The sequence below is a fragment of the Aedes aegypti genome, chromosome 3 (assembly GCF_002204515.2).
Source record: "Aedes aegypti strain LVP_AGWG chromosome 3, AaegL5.0 Primary Assembly, whole genome shotgun sequence".
Classification (NCBI taxonomy): domain Eukaryota; kingdom Metazoa; phylum Arthropoda; class Insecta; order Diptera; family Culicidae; genus Aedes; species Aedes aegypti.
This window is the reverse complement of record NC_035109.1, coordinates 291932485-291947059: the sequence shown is the minus strand read 5'-3', so window position 1 is coordinate 291947059 and position 14575 is coordinate 291932485. Positions and strand designations below refer to the sequence as shown.

At 42.9% G+C, this 14575-nt stretch overlaps 1 protein-coding gene across 44 annotated transcripts in view; it reads left to right on the top strand.

Annotated features, from left to right (window-relative positions):
- The window catches only part of LOC5573626 (Down syndrome cell adhesion molecule-like protein Dscam2), a 302956-nt gene that overhangs the window by 181369 nt on the left and 107012 nt on the right, over positions 1-14575 (top strand). For 2 of the 44 annotated variants that reach the window (XM_021849897.1, XM_021849863.1), the window contains exon 10: positions 5790-6080. The exons of 34 other annotated variants lie outside the window; for them this stretch is intronic. In XM_021849897.1, coding sequence (XP_021705589.1) covers positions 5790-6080 — 291 coding nt within the window. Of the gene's footprint in view, positions 1-5789; positions 6081-7493; positions 7782-10030; positions 10319-10376; positions 10665-11102; positions 11391-11457; positions 11746-11796; positions 12085-12142; positions 12431-12684; positions 12973-14575 lie in introns of all 44 variants that reach the window. 8 more of the 44 variants (XM_021849873.1, XM_021849871.1, XM_021849864.1 and 5 more) reach the window with 8 other exon arrangements.

Below are 14575 nucleotides of genomic sequence, written 5' to 3'. Positions count from 1 at the left end.
CTGTGACCCAACGATCCTCCCCATTAACAAACATCCCTCCCAGTAACCTTTGTGGAGATGCAGAGGCAAACACGGTCTCCAAATAGCAAAGGTTACACACTAACATTCCTTCCCCCAATCCCACCTGACTGCAAGGACGTGGCCGGCGCCGTTATTGACCATGTATAAATAGAGGCACTGAATTATGCACACTGAAGAAGATTTTGGCCAATCCCAGCCGATCTTCTAGTTGATTCTTTGTGCATTTTCACTGACCTCGGTCAATCACGGAATAGCAACCATTGATATGTGTAGTCAGTCTAAGCTAAGCTAAGCTAAGCTAGAAATCACACGAAATATGCCACTTTAACTTGTATAAACAAAGAGATTATAATAAAATTTTGTAGTTTTGATTTTTTAATGGTTTTAGATATTGAAAAATACATTTTTCTAAAAATTTTCTCGACCGACATTTGAAAAATGCTTTGTTTGATTATTACTAATAAGCCAATACACGAAAAATGATATCTACCAAATTAACGCCTGTTAGTGATTTTAGGAAATTGTCCAAAGCATTCAAATTTGTATGAAAAATTCTTGGACAGGATATGCAGATACGCCCTTTTGAAATGTATGGAAAGAATATGGATATGGTGGATTCTGCTCCATCTGTAATCAACGGTTAGATAGGTGCATACATAATCATTATACTTTAGCGGTTGTTATCATTTCATTCAATTTAGCAAGCTGCATAGAAGGAATGATTCAAATTGTATTCAAATGTAACGCAGAATTTTCCAATTTGAGACCCCCTTTCCTCCCCCACGTTACAGCTTTTGTATGGAAAATGTATGAACCGTAACACTACCGAACCTCCTCGTTACGTAACATTTGAACGATTCCAAATTTACACGTACACATGTTGTCTATACTGACATTGAAAAAGGACCAAAGTATAATTGAAATATACACATTTCAATATAGCTGAACAATGACTGTATCAAAGTTGACCGGAACACTCGAACATCACTTATCTTTATCTATATTATATATTCATACATACATACTTCTATTCTAATCTGTTCTATTCTATTCAATTATACTCTACTTAAATTTATTCTACTCTGATCAACCCTACTTGTTCTTATACATATTTTAACAAATAGACACTGTAAAAATTACCAACTGCGCGCAAAAGATTTGAACGGTACTCTTTCGATATTTGTACGGCTTTTTAGCGCTCCCAACTCTGCAAAAAAAAATGCTATGCACAGATTCTGACTCCTAATGCGTGCTTCTCACATGATCCATAAAAATGAAGATTTGAATTATTATTTCACAGTAAGTCCAAATAAGGGTTTCAATTATATATGATAGTTTTTATGTATTTTAAGGAATTTAAGCTTTTTGTATTAAATTCTTTATTCTTTATTTGTATAATTCAACGGACTATTTTTTGTCTAATTGAATATTATAGCCAACAATACTTTAACATTTAGATTAAATATAACATTTTTTCAATAGGCAACATAAACACGATCATAAAAGCAAGAAAAAAAGTTTCAGACGTTGATTACATCCAGAGTTGCACAATATCAGTCATATCAGCTGATGGCTGATGTACTAAAACTATCAATATCAGTTGCAAACTATCAATATCACTTTGATCTGACAATCTACAACAGTGATGTGACATCGCACTCTAGATCAAAATCACCGCTGAATGAGTGATCACGTGGTAATTATCCACGCTATTAATGTTTTTCAGTGACCAACATACAGTTTCAATCCATCTGCAGCACTATTAAGAATATCGTGCTGATGAATTGTCATTTTATTTGCTTAATTTAAGGCTAAACTTTACCCATCAGTGATATCCATAGTCTATCGCCATCAATGCACTAGTGATGGAGAAGACAGCATGATGTTGATGTGATATGGAATGATCCGAACTGTATCGCAGTCGGCCTGTACAAATCAGCAATTTTCAAGCGTTGATAGTGACAGCGAGCAACTCTGATTACATCACAAAACGGTACAAAAACAATTTACTGAATATTGGGCTTCCACGTACATAGTCTTCTTCGAAACTCCCGGAATTTAACGTTTTGTGGCCAAGTAGAAGACGTCATTGCAGCGGTTCTCCATTTACTGTTTAAAACAATTTTGAAGGAAACGTAATCCGTAAACGTATTAAATGCTTTTCATTTGAGCTGGATCCTCGTTTTAAAGGTAATTTGAACAAGTTTGTCGAGAGCTGGGAAGAGCAGAGTCTGACAAAATCTTCGAAATATCATATCACCATGTTTAATGTAAAAGACTCCTGCAATGCAACTGGTCGAGGACTAGGCTGACATAATGAGCTGGCGTCGGATAACGCTGTGCATAACTATGTTTCACAGACCTGTCTGCACTATAAAGTCGAACAAATATCGAAAGTGTATCGTTCAATTCTTTTGCGCGCAGTGTTTGATTACAACATTGGCATTTGTAAAAATATGTATAAGAACAAGTAGGGTGGATCAGAATATAATAAATTTAAGTAGAGTAACATTGAATAGAATAGAACAGATTAGAATAGAAAAGAATTAAATAGAATTGAATAGAATATAGAATATACAATTATGTAGATACAGATATGTAATGTTCGAATGTTGCGATCAACTTTGATGTTAAGCTATATTGATGTGTATATATTTCAATTATACTTTGGCCCTTTTATAATGTCAATCTAGACAATATGTGTACGTGTAAATTTTGTGCAACTTGCTAAATTGAATGAAATAAGAACAACCGCAGAGGTGTAATGATTATGTATGCACCTAACCGTTGATTATAGATGAAACGGAATTCACCATGCAATATTCTTTCCATACACTTCAAAAGGGCGTATCTGCATATCCTGTCCAAGAATTATTCATTCATATTTGAATGCTTTGGACAATTTCCTAAAATCACTATCAGGCGTTAGATTGTTAGATATAATTTTTCGTGTATTGGTTGATAAGTAATAACTTATCATAGCATTGGCCCTTTCCAAATGTCGGTCTAGATTTTTTTTATGAAAATGTTTTTCAATATATAAAACCAGATAAAAAAAAAACTACATTTTTTGTATAATTTCTTTGTTTAAACAAGTAAAAATGGCATATTTTCAGTGATTTCTATCATATAAACTTCAAAAGGGCGTAACTCAAAATTCTGCCTAAGGATTTTTTTCAAAATCGGGCCAGAGGTGCAGAACAACGTTAGGAATCAACTGCTGACTGCCGTTTGAATGGTATATTTTATTTGATAATAACGGTAATTGGAGCACCGTGATGAACCGATGCACGAGTTCACTATCTGACGTTTGAGCGGTGCCGTGTTATTTACGTGACCATGGCAACAAGTGAATTCGGCACCGCTCAAACGTCAAATTAGTGAACTCGTGCATCGGTCCATTGTCTAACAAATTTCACAACGTCAACTAACAGTGTAAGGATTTTGGCTACTATGATCACTGTGTTGCTTTCATCATCAACACTTAGGACCTATGATTCTGGAAGTTCATGAATGACCCAGAACTTTCTGGTCATGTATGACCTTTCTGTGATCATGGAAATACGTAATTTGATTCTTTGAACCTTTCTGAGCTTTGAATTTAAAGTGTTTTTTTATTTCAAGATGTTCTCTTGGATGTTCCAAAATATTTACAATTTGTGTAACAAATTATGCCTAAATTCCATGAACATCACTTCCTGCACGGAGAAAATGAAGTACTCAAAGGTGAGTTCATTCCACTCAATTCCGGGGGTTCGTGCGTTAACCTAATTTTGAGTTGATGGGGTAGAAGTTGTTTTCATTTGCAGCCATGCGAAAAAATACCTACTGGCTTAGTTCTTTTCACTCAATCAGCAGATCAAATAACTCAACTTCCAGTACTGTACCACTTACTCAAATTTGAGGTAACGCACTAAGGTGCGGTTTTTGGGTTGTTTTGCTCTTCGCTCTCTGACAACAATAGAAGGAGCGAATGAAATAGGGAGAGAAAAATAACTCAAAAGTAAGTTAAAAAATACTCAAATATGGGTTTTCCGTTTTCTCCGTGTGGAATTACTATGGACATACTAATGATCCATCAAAAGATCGCTTACCACGCACGTATCTCTTAGGACTTCTAATCCAGGAAGTAATTGGATGAAGAGGAACGCCCGTTGAACTCAACAATTGATTCAACTTAGATACATGGATCTACTGGACATAGTCGGCTCTTAAAAATATTAAATCATCGGTTATCATGTTAGTAGAACTTAGGATCTATGCATCTGGAAGTTCATGGATAACTTACAACTTCTTTCGTATTTACTTAAATACTTTGAACCTTTCTGAGTATCTAATATGAAATTCAATAGATAACAAATTGTAGTCGTAGATTTAAAACATCTAATTGAGTGCCCTAATCTGCCTATGATCATATTTTCCCTTCATATATTTTTCTAGATTTTATTAAGAGTACCTCATTGTACTGCCTTGAGTATGTATTGCATTAAAAATTCATCAAAATTTTATATATAACGTACGTAGATCTAATGACCGATATCCCAGACTCTATTCTATTGGTATTGCTTCAAAAAATACCAAACAATAATTTAATACGCTAGTAGGCTCTAATACCTACGTCCGGAAGCTCTTGGATATGTTTGAATAGTTGTTTTATTCACTAAAATATTCAGTTGAATCCTTCAAACCTTTCCGAGCATGAATTTGGAATTCACCAATAGACAAAACATTATGCTTGTAGATTCAAAGACCTATATTTCATGGAAATCCTGCGATGACCCACATTGTTCAGAAACATTTTTTCATGAAATTCTTTCTGAATTGCATGAAGTCCTTCTTTCATCAATAGATAACAAATTATGCTTGTAGATTTAAAGAGCTATATTTTTGGAAATTCTTGGATGATCTACATTGTTGAGAAACAATTTTTCATCAACTTCTATCTGAATAGTTGAGCATGAAGTTCACTTCCTTCAGTCACTACGAATTTGTACTTCATCTAGTACACTTATTACGCATGTAGTTTTAAGAATCGATATTCCAGAAAGTTCTTGAATCGCTCATAGCATCTTTTGAATACAATACCTAATGCTACAATCTAAGAAACTTAGTGTTCTGAATTATATGCATAAGCAAACATTTCCAAGGATTCAAATATGACTATTGTCTTCTGTAGTTCAAGACATCAAAAAGGCCGAAGATCAGAACATTGAGAAGTCTCTTGCAAAGAATTAGTAATTGCAAACCCGTTCATCGCAGTCCATACCACCAATTAGTTGATAAGTACATAAGAACACTGGTGACGACATTTCACCTCGATAACGCGCGCGATCAATTCGTCGTGGTATACCGTCGTCGTCGTTGCGCTGATCATTCCCTCAGTGCTACCGCAGATTGTGCCGTTCAACTTCGGCGAAGAACAAGTCAACCAGTTCGATATGGTGTCGACAATGTGCACGGTAAACAGGGGAGACATGCCCATCGACATCAGCTGGGAGTTCACTTCCTCCCTGTTGGAGCCTCGAACGCCCCGGAAGCTCTACACCAACGATGGGATTCTGTTGAGCCGCGGTAGCACCCGTATCAGCACCCTCAGCATTGATTCGGTACGGGACCGCCACAGCGGGAACTACACTTGCCGGGCAAAGAATCTTGCCGGCGCGGTTGAATACACTGCGGTCCTGTCCGTCAACGGTGCTTGGCTTTAGTTTGCTTAATTCTGATCTGTAACCCCTTTTCCGTCCCATTTGAATTCGGCCTGTACGTAGTTCTCCCGCAAATTGTCCCCTTCGACTTCGGCGAGGAGACCATCAATGCTATGGATATGGTTTCGGCGTACTGTACCGCGAACAAGGGTGATCTTCCGATGCAGATTCGCTGGAGTAGGAACAACCAACCGATCGATGGCAGCAGCGAAGGAATCTCCGTGAGTCGTACGAATCAACGTATCAGCGTACTAAGCATAGAATCCGTGAGAGATATCCACAGCGGGAACTTCACCTGCACGGCAGAGAACAAGGCTGGACGTGCGCAGCATACGGCAACACTGTTTGTCAACGGTTAGCTTATGATAGTAGATTGTACAGAGTATTTCCTTTGTCCTGTCAAGTTCCTCCCCAGATTGTCCCGTTCGACTTCGGAGAAGACGCCGTATTCGCTATGGATATGGTTTCCGCTACCTGCACTGTCAACAAGGGTGATCTTCCGATTGAGATCACGTGGCTTCAGAATGGCAGACGGGTCTACTCAAACGACGGAATATCGATCAGCAGGCCCAATCAACGGCTTAGTACACTTAGCATAGAATCCGTGCGGGGCAGGCATAGCGGAAACTATACCTGTTTAGCGAAGAACAACGCAGGAAACGTTGAGTTCGTTGCACCGTTACTCGTAAATGGTTATTAGATTTTAATTGTTATTATTCCTCTTGTCCCATTGCCCCAGTCCTCCCGCAAATTGTTCCCTTCGATTTCGGAGATGAAGAGATCTTCTCGCAAGACACAGTATCAGCTTCCTGTACGGTCAGCAAGGGGGACATTCCAGTCGATGTTTACTGGCTGTTCAACGGGGTTCGTGTGGGATCAAATGACGGAATATTGATCACCCGACAGACGCAGAAGACTAGTTTTCTTACCATTGAGTCCGTACGGGATCGTCATAGCGGAAACTACAGCTGTGTGGCTGAAAACAGCGCCGGCCAGACGAGTCATACCGCTCAATTGTTTGTTAATGGTTTGAAATTCTTTTTGAGATATTGCTTTTTTTCTGAATTCCTACGTAAACAGTCCTTCCCCAAATCCTACCGTTCGACTTCGGCAGCGATACGATCTTCTCCAACGATCTGGTAACGTCCTCCTGTACGGTGAACAAGGGTGATTTCCCGATCGACATCTACTGGAAGTTCAACGGCAGGAGGATCGCATCCGAGGGAGGCATTACGATCAGTCGAACCAACCAGCGGATGAGTGTGCTGACGATAGACTTGGTTCGCGATCGCGACGCCGGAAACTACACCTGCGTTGCGCAGAACAAAGCTGGCCTAGTCGAACAGTCGGCTACGCTGGCGGTTAATGGTTAGATCACAATTAAGATAATTCTTTTGATTTTTACTTCCCTGAACCCACCTGTAGTACTTCCCCACATTATCCCGTTCGACTTTGGTATATATCGAATCGATAAACTCGATGGACACGGTTTCGGCGTATTGTACGGTTAGCAAGGGGGATCTCCCGATGGAAATCGTGTGGTTCCTTAACGGGCGACGACTGTTCACGAGTGACGGCATTTCCATCAATCGCTTGAATCAACGATTGAGCGTAGTCAGCATAGAATCGGTTAGAGGTCGACACAGTGGAAACTATACCTGCGCCGTGTCGAACGCCGCCGGAAGTGTTCAACAGTCGGCAGAATTACTAGTTAACGGTTAGATTCGGTATTGATTTGCTTCTTTTTGTGACCCTTCCTCTCCCAAGTCCAACCATCCGTGTTCCCGTTCGATTTTGGCGCTGATCCTGTCGACTTAATGAATACAGTTTCGATTAACTGTGTCGTGTCCAAGGGCGACACGCCGATCATGATCGAGTGGCTGTTCAACGGTGCGAGAATTACTTCGAATGATGGAGTTTTAATCAGTAAAACGGGTCAGAAGATCAGTTTGATGTCGATAGAATCAGTACAACCGAGACATGCGGGTAACTATACGTGCGTCGCGCGCAACAAAGCCGGAGAATCGCAGCATACGGCAGAACTTCAGGTTATCGGTAAAGACTAGTTAAGACGTCAAACTCATTTTTCATATATCCTTAAACGTAGTTATTTCTTCTCAAATCCCTCATACTCCTCAAACCTTTCCACCTAGTTCTCCCGGTCATAATGCCGTTCGAGTTCGGCGAAGAGCCATTCGACCTCTTCAGTACCACCATGATCAGCTGTGCGGTGACCAAGGGTGACCTTCCCATCGATGTTAGTTGGTTGTTCAACGACGTAGAAATTCTGAACTCGTTCAACGGTATAACGATCACCAAGAGCGGTCAACGGATTAGTATGTTAACCATCGATTCGGTACAACCGGCACATGCCGGCAACTACAGTTGTGTGGCCCGCAATAGAGCGGGCGAAGCCCAGCATTCGTCGCATCTTAAAGTTATTGGTAACCTCGCACTTTTTAATCTCCCTTTTTATTAATCCTTCTCCACACCAAGTCCTTCCGCTAATTTTCCCTTTCGACTTCGGTGAGGATCCTGTCGACACGATGGACACTGTATCGGTCAACTGCGTTGTCTCCAGGGGCGACCTTCCAATCGAAATCGTTTGGCTGTTCGACGGTCTACGGGTGACTTCGAACGATGGCATCACGGTCAGCAAGATGGGTCCCAAAATGAGCACCCTATACATCGAGTCGATCCGTCCTAGGCACGCGGGGAACTATAGCTGCGTAGCGCGTAACAAGGCTGGTCAGGTGGAGCACAGCTCGGAACTGAAAGTTATCGGTAACTCCAGTGTTTGGTGTGGTCGGACGTATGCTACGCTTCGCTTCTGCGCTTTGTAAATATGACGTACGCGAGTGCTTCGTTAACCTTGTGCGTGTTTGTCCTTCCCCTTTTGCCCAGTACCTCCCACCATTTTCCCTTTCGACTTCGGAGAGGAGCCCGTAGATACGCTAAGTATGGCTACCATCAACTGTGCGGTTACCAAGGGGGATACGCCGATCTCCATCAGTTGGCTGTTCAACGGGGAACCGGTTCAAAGTGGGTATGACGGTGTGGTTGTAACGAAAAGCGGCCAACGCATCAGTATGCTGGCGATCGAGGCTGTACGATCCGAACATGCTGGAAACTATAGCTGTATCGCTCGGAATCGTGCGGGGAGGTTCAGCATTCATCCGAACTTCGAGTTATCGGTATTTATGGATTGCATGTACATTTACCTTTTGTCCTTTCCCTTTCCTTCAACACCATATGTCTACGTAGCTGTTCCGCTGATCATGCCTTTCGAGTTTGGCGAGGAACCGTTTGATTCGTCTAGTACCGTATCGGTTCAGTGTGTGATTAGTAAAGGAGATACGCCAATTGATATCGGTTGGTTGTTCAACGGTCGTATGATTGACAGTAGCGACGGGATTTCTATTTCGAAAATGGGTCAGAAGATGAGTACCTTATACATTGAATCGATAAGGTCGGCACATGCGGGAAACTACACATGTCGCGCGAGCAACGCAGCTGGGACTGCAGAGCACAGTTCTGAACTCAAGATCATCGGTAACGTAATAGTAGCATGCTATTTTAATCCTTTCCCTTTGTATCCCTCCGATGTCAACCTTCGAAGTGGTTCCCATTATTCATCCGTTCGACTTTGGGGAGGAGGCCTACGATACCGGAAGCACTGTATCGGTCAGCTGTATCGTCACTAAGGGGGATACCCCAATCGACATCAGTTGGTTGTTCAACGGCCGTCGCTTGACTACTAATGATGGAGTATTGATTACGAAGAGTGGCCAGAAAATTTCGCTTTTGTCGATAGAATCCGCGCACTCGCGGCATGCCGGTAACTACACGTGTCGCGCGCGCAACGGTGCCGGCAGTGTTGAACAGACGTCCGAACTGCAGATCATAGGTAACTAACAATCCCGTATTGCATCCTTCCTTGTACCCTTCCACTGTCCAACTAGTCGTCCCGATCATCCACCCGTTCGACTTTGGGGAGGAGGCCTACGATACCGGAAGCACTGTATCGGTAAGCTGTATTGTAACTAAGGGTGACACTCCCATCGACATCAGCTGGCTGTTCAACGGTCGAAAGTTGTCTACCAACGACGGTGTTCTTATCTCGAAAAGTGGTCAGAAAATATCTATCCTATCCATTGAGTCAGCACACTCGCGACATGCCGGAAACTACACTTGCCATGCTCGTAATGGTGCCGGAAGTGTTGAACAAACATCCGAATTACAGATCATAGGTAACTAACCGTTTTTTTACATTCCTCATCCCGTATCGTTCCACCCATCCTAAGTGGTCCCAATCATTCACCCGTTCGACTTTGGGGAAGAGGCTTATGATTCCGGTAGCACTGTATCGGTGAGCTGTATTGTGACTAAGGGGGACACTCCCATCGACATCAGCTGGTTGTTCAATGGGCGTCGGTTGACTACGAACGATGGTGTTCTAATTACAAAAAGTGGACAGAAAATGTCGATCCTGTTAATCGAATCGGCGCACTCACGCCATGCCGGAAACTACACCTGTCACGCGCGTAACGGCGCAGGCAGCGTCGAACAGACGTCTACGCTTCAGATCATAGGTAACTAATCTGCTTATTCTATCCCTATCCCCGATACCATCCATCCACCTCTACGAAGTCGTCCCTATTATCCTTCCGTTCGAGTTTGGCGAGGAAGCCTTCGACACGGGAAGTGCAGCTTCGGTCAGCTGTATTGTAACTAAGGGCGATACGCCCATCGACATCGGCTGGTTGTTCAACGGCCGCCGCATTGTATCGAACGATGGAATTCTGATATCGAAAAGTGGTCACAAAGTGAGCATGCTGACCATCGAGTCGGTACACTCGCGTCATGCCGGGAACTACACGTGTCACGCTGCGAATCGTGCCGGAGCTGTCGAGCATAGCTCCCAATTGCAAGTCATGGGTATTGTCCAGAGTAGATTAGTGTATCGCTAATGCTTGTTTTGCTTGTTCCCCAAGTCCTTCCCGTCATCCTACCGTTCGAGTTCGGCGAAGAACCGCTAGATGAGTCCAATATGGCCACTGTACAGTGCGCAGTAACTAAAGGTGATCTCCCAATCAGCTTCCAGTGGCTGTTCAACGGTAGCGAACTGCCGCCCGACGAGAACATCATTCTGTCCAAAAGTGGGAAACGAACCAGTGTTCTTACGATTGAGTCCATTCGAGCTCACCATGCTGGAAACTACACCTGTGTAGCCCGTAATCCGGCTGGCCGAGCTAACCACACTTCCGAACTGAAAGTTATCGGTACAATATCACAACACTGAATGTTTTCAAAACTTGTGTTTGCTTGTAGATTTAGATTTTTAGTTTGCCATTGATCCCATAAATTTCCATCCAGTCGTTCCTTCGATAATGCCGTTCGAATTTGGGGACGAGCCGTTTGACATGTTGACCACCACAACGGTCAGTTGCGCGGTTATCAAGGGTGACTCACCGATCGAGATCAACTGGATGTTTAACGGGGAACAGATCTTCACCAACGATGGGGTTACAATCACTAAGTCGGGTCAGAAAATGAGCATTCTGTACATAGAGTCGGTTCAACCGCGCCATGCAGGCAACTACAGCTGCGTAGCTCGCAACAAGGCGGGTTTCGTGGAGCACAGCTCCGAGCTTAAAGTAATAGGTTAGACTCCTGTAGACTACAGTGTTTTGTTGTTGCTTTGTTTTGTCCAACTCCTCCCTAAAACCAGTTCCTCCAATCCTGTTACCATTCGAGTTTGGCGACGAACCTGCCGATATGCTGAGCACGACTACGGTGAGCTGCGCAGTCGCTAAAGGCGACTCACCGATTGAAATCAACTGGATGTTCAACGGGGCGAAGATAGATTACAACGAAGGGGTTACGATCACCAAATCGGGACAGAAAATGAGCATTTTGTACATTGAAAGCGTTCAACCGGAACATGCAGGGAACTACAGTTGCATAGCGCGTAATAAGGCCGGGTTTACGGAGCATAGCTCCGAATTGAAAGTGATAGGTTAGTCGTCGTTTAACTGTATTATGCTTTTTTGTGTTTTACCTTTCCAAGTTCCACCCATTCTGATTCCGTTCGACTTCGGGGAAGATCCTATTGATATGCTAAGTACAACTACGATAACCTGCGCGGTAGCCAAGGGTGATACTCCAATTGAGGTAAACTGGATGTTCAACGGTACAAAGCTACACACGAGTGACGGTATTCTGATTATGAGTGGGGGACAGAAAATCAGCATGTTATCCATAGAATCCGTTCAACCACGTCACGCGGGAAACTACACTTGCGTGGCGCACAACAAGGCCGGATTCGTAGAGCACACCTCCGAGCTCAAAGTCATAGGTTAGATCATGTAGATGCTCACACTAGTTCACGATCCTTTCCTTCCTACCTTGCCTAGTTCCACCCATTCTACTCCCGTTCGAGTTTGGCGAAGAGCCGGCGGACATGGCCAGCACGACTATGGTTAGCTGCGCCGTGGCAAAGGGCGATACGCCGGTGGAGATCAACTGGATGTTCAACGGTAGCACAATACACACCAACGATGGAATATTGATCACGAGGGGTGGTCAGAAGATCAGCATGCTTTCGATAGAATCCGTTCAACCGCGACACGCCGGAAACTACACTTGCGTGGCGAAGAATCGCGCGGGGTTCGTCGAGCACACTTCCGAGCTCAAAGTGATTGGTAAATCTGGTTTTGTCTACGTATAGTTTTCAATTTTACTCCTTACCCACTCCTCAAAACTTAATTGGTCCGCATTCATACAGTGAGTTCGGTAGTGATCTCGTTGAAGTTTGGAGAAGATCCATACACCATGTAAGGCATCAGATATGCATTCATTGAAGTCTGTAGATATATCTCGTATACTGATTTTAGCCTCTTCGGTAACTAGTTCAAGGTTCTATTTCTACATCCTTCTCCAAAACCCCCATTCGTAGTGGTCCCGGTCATGATTCCGTTCGAGTTCGGCGATGAGCCGTATGATAGCTCTAGTTCTACAATGGTCAGTTGTGGCGTTACCAAGGGGGATACCCCAATCTCTATAGTTTGGTTGTTCAACGGGAATCCAATCTCCACGAACGACGGAGTACTCATTACGAAAAGTGGGCAAAAGATCAGCATGTTGTCGATCGAGTCCGTACAATCGAGACACGCGGGAAACTATACTTGTGTAGCACGGAACCGAGCCGGCCAGGTATCGCACAGCTCTGAGCTTATAGTTATCGGTAAGATCTAGTTTCAAATACATTTTTCCGTTTTTGTTCTTTCCCTGTCCATTCCAAGTTGTTCCGATCATATTACCTTTCGAGTTTGGGGATGAGCCGTTCGACATCTATAGCACTACAACGGTTGCTTGCACGGTAACCAAAGGGGACGCTCCGATCGAGTTGATCTGGTTGTTCAACCATCACCGACTAAGAACGGGTGATGGAATACTTATTACTCACAGTTAGCGTTAGCGTTAGCGTTAGCGTAGTTACGGTATACTTCGTAGATTGGATACTAGCAACATTCATGTTTCTTTTTAATAATCTCATCCTGACTACTTTCAAGAACAAGGCAGGGGAGTATACCTTGTTCAAATCATAAACAAGAATACTAAAAGCATGAATATCGCTATTCCCGGCCACGCCCATCTTTACCGTAACTTGGGATAGGGGAAGGAAATGTTGATGTAGCACTTACTTAATGAGAGGCCACCGACTCAGCGACACCCTCATAAGTGCTACGGAGTTGGAGGTTGGGGAAGGTATATTGTCAGGATTCGCCTAGAAAGCTGGCGATAGACCATAAATATTTGTTGTTTAAGCGTTTTCAAATTAATCTTTTGAATGCCGGCAATCAAAAGAGAAAACAATAGCTTATTTATAGTATAAATAGTATTTCGCGAAATGCTTGTCGATTGTGCAGTAATATTTTTGCTCAACAACCAGTAAAAAGCAAAACCGATCCCTCCAGGGTCATCGGATTGTGTAACGATACGCGTAAAAAAAAAAAAAAAATCACGCCTATTGAAAAACTGTACTGTGCTCATTGAAAAACTGTACTGGGTGGTACTGTATTTTTAGATAATCGAAAAACGAAAGGAAGCGCGTTCGAACTAAACACCCTAGGACACAGTCGGTTTTTCTGCTCAAAATTATACGAAAAGCAGGATCGATCCCTCCAGGGTCATCGAACAGTTAAAAAGCATCCACAACCGATTGTTAGTTGCGTTACACCCGCCCGGACAGAATGCGCAATCTGAATATAATTATCAAACTCCGAAAATAACATTTTCCGTTCAAGAAACGATCAGAAGTTCCACGACGCGAACAAAAACGATCCGGAAGGCTCACAAAAGAAAAAGTATCATACTGGAACAAACTCACCGGATTGATTCTCTAAATTTATGTGCTGCATGTCACTTCCGGATGGTTCGGTGAACTTCGGGCGGCCAAAAACCAACAGTACTGAGGACACAAATCAAACAAATCACTTTTTCATTTTTCACTTTTCACTATTCCATTTCTGAATGTAAAAACGGTCCTGCTTGGGCTTCACGAAGCACTACCCAGCAAGACGCTCCAAAACAGAAGAAAAAAAAATCTCCGGCGACGAAAACATGCACGAAACTGTGAGCTAAATCTATTGGACGACGCAAAACCGAACTGTCCTGCTTGGGCTTCACGAAGCACTACCCAGCAAGACGCTCCAAAACAGGAAAAAACAAAATCTCCGGCGACTAAAACATGCGCGAAACTGTGAGCTAAATCTATCGGACGACGCAAAACCGAACTGTCCTGCTTGGGCTTCACGAAGCACTACCCAGCAAGACGCTCCAAAACA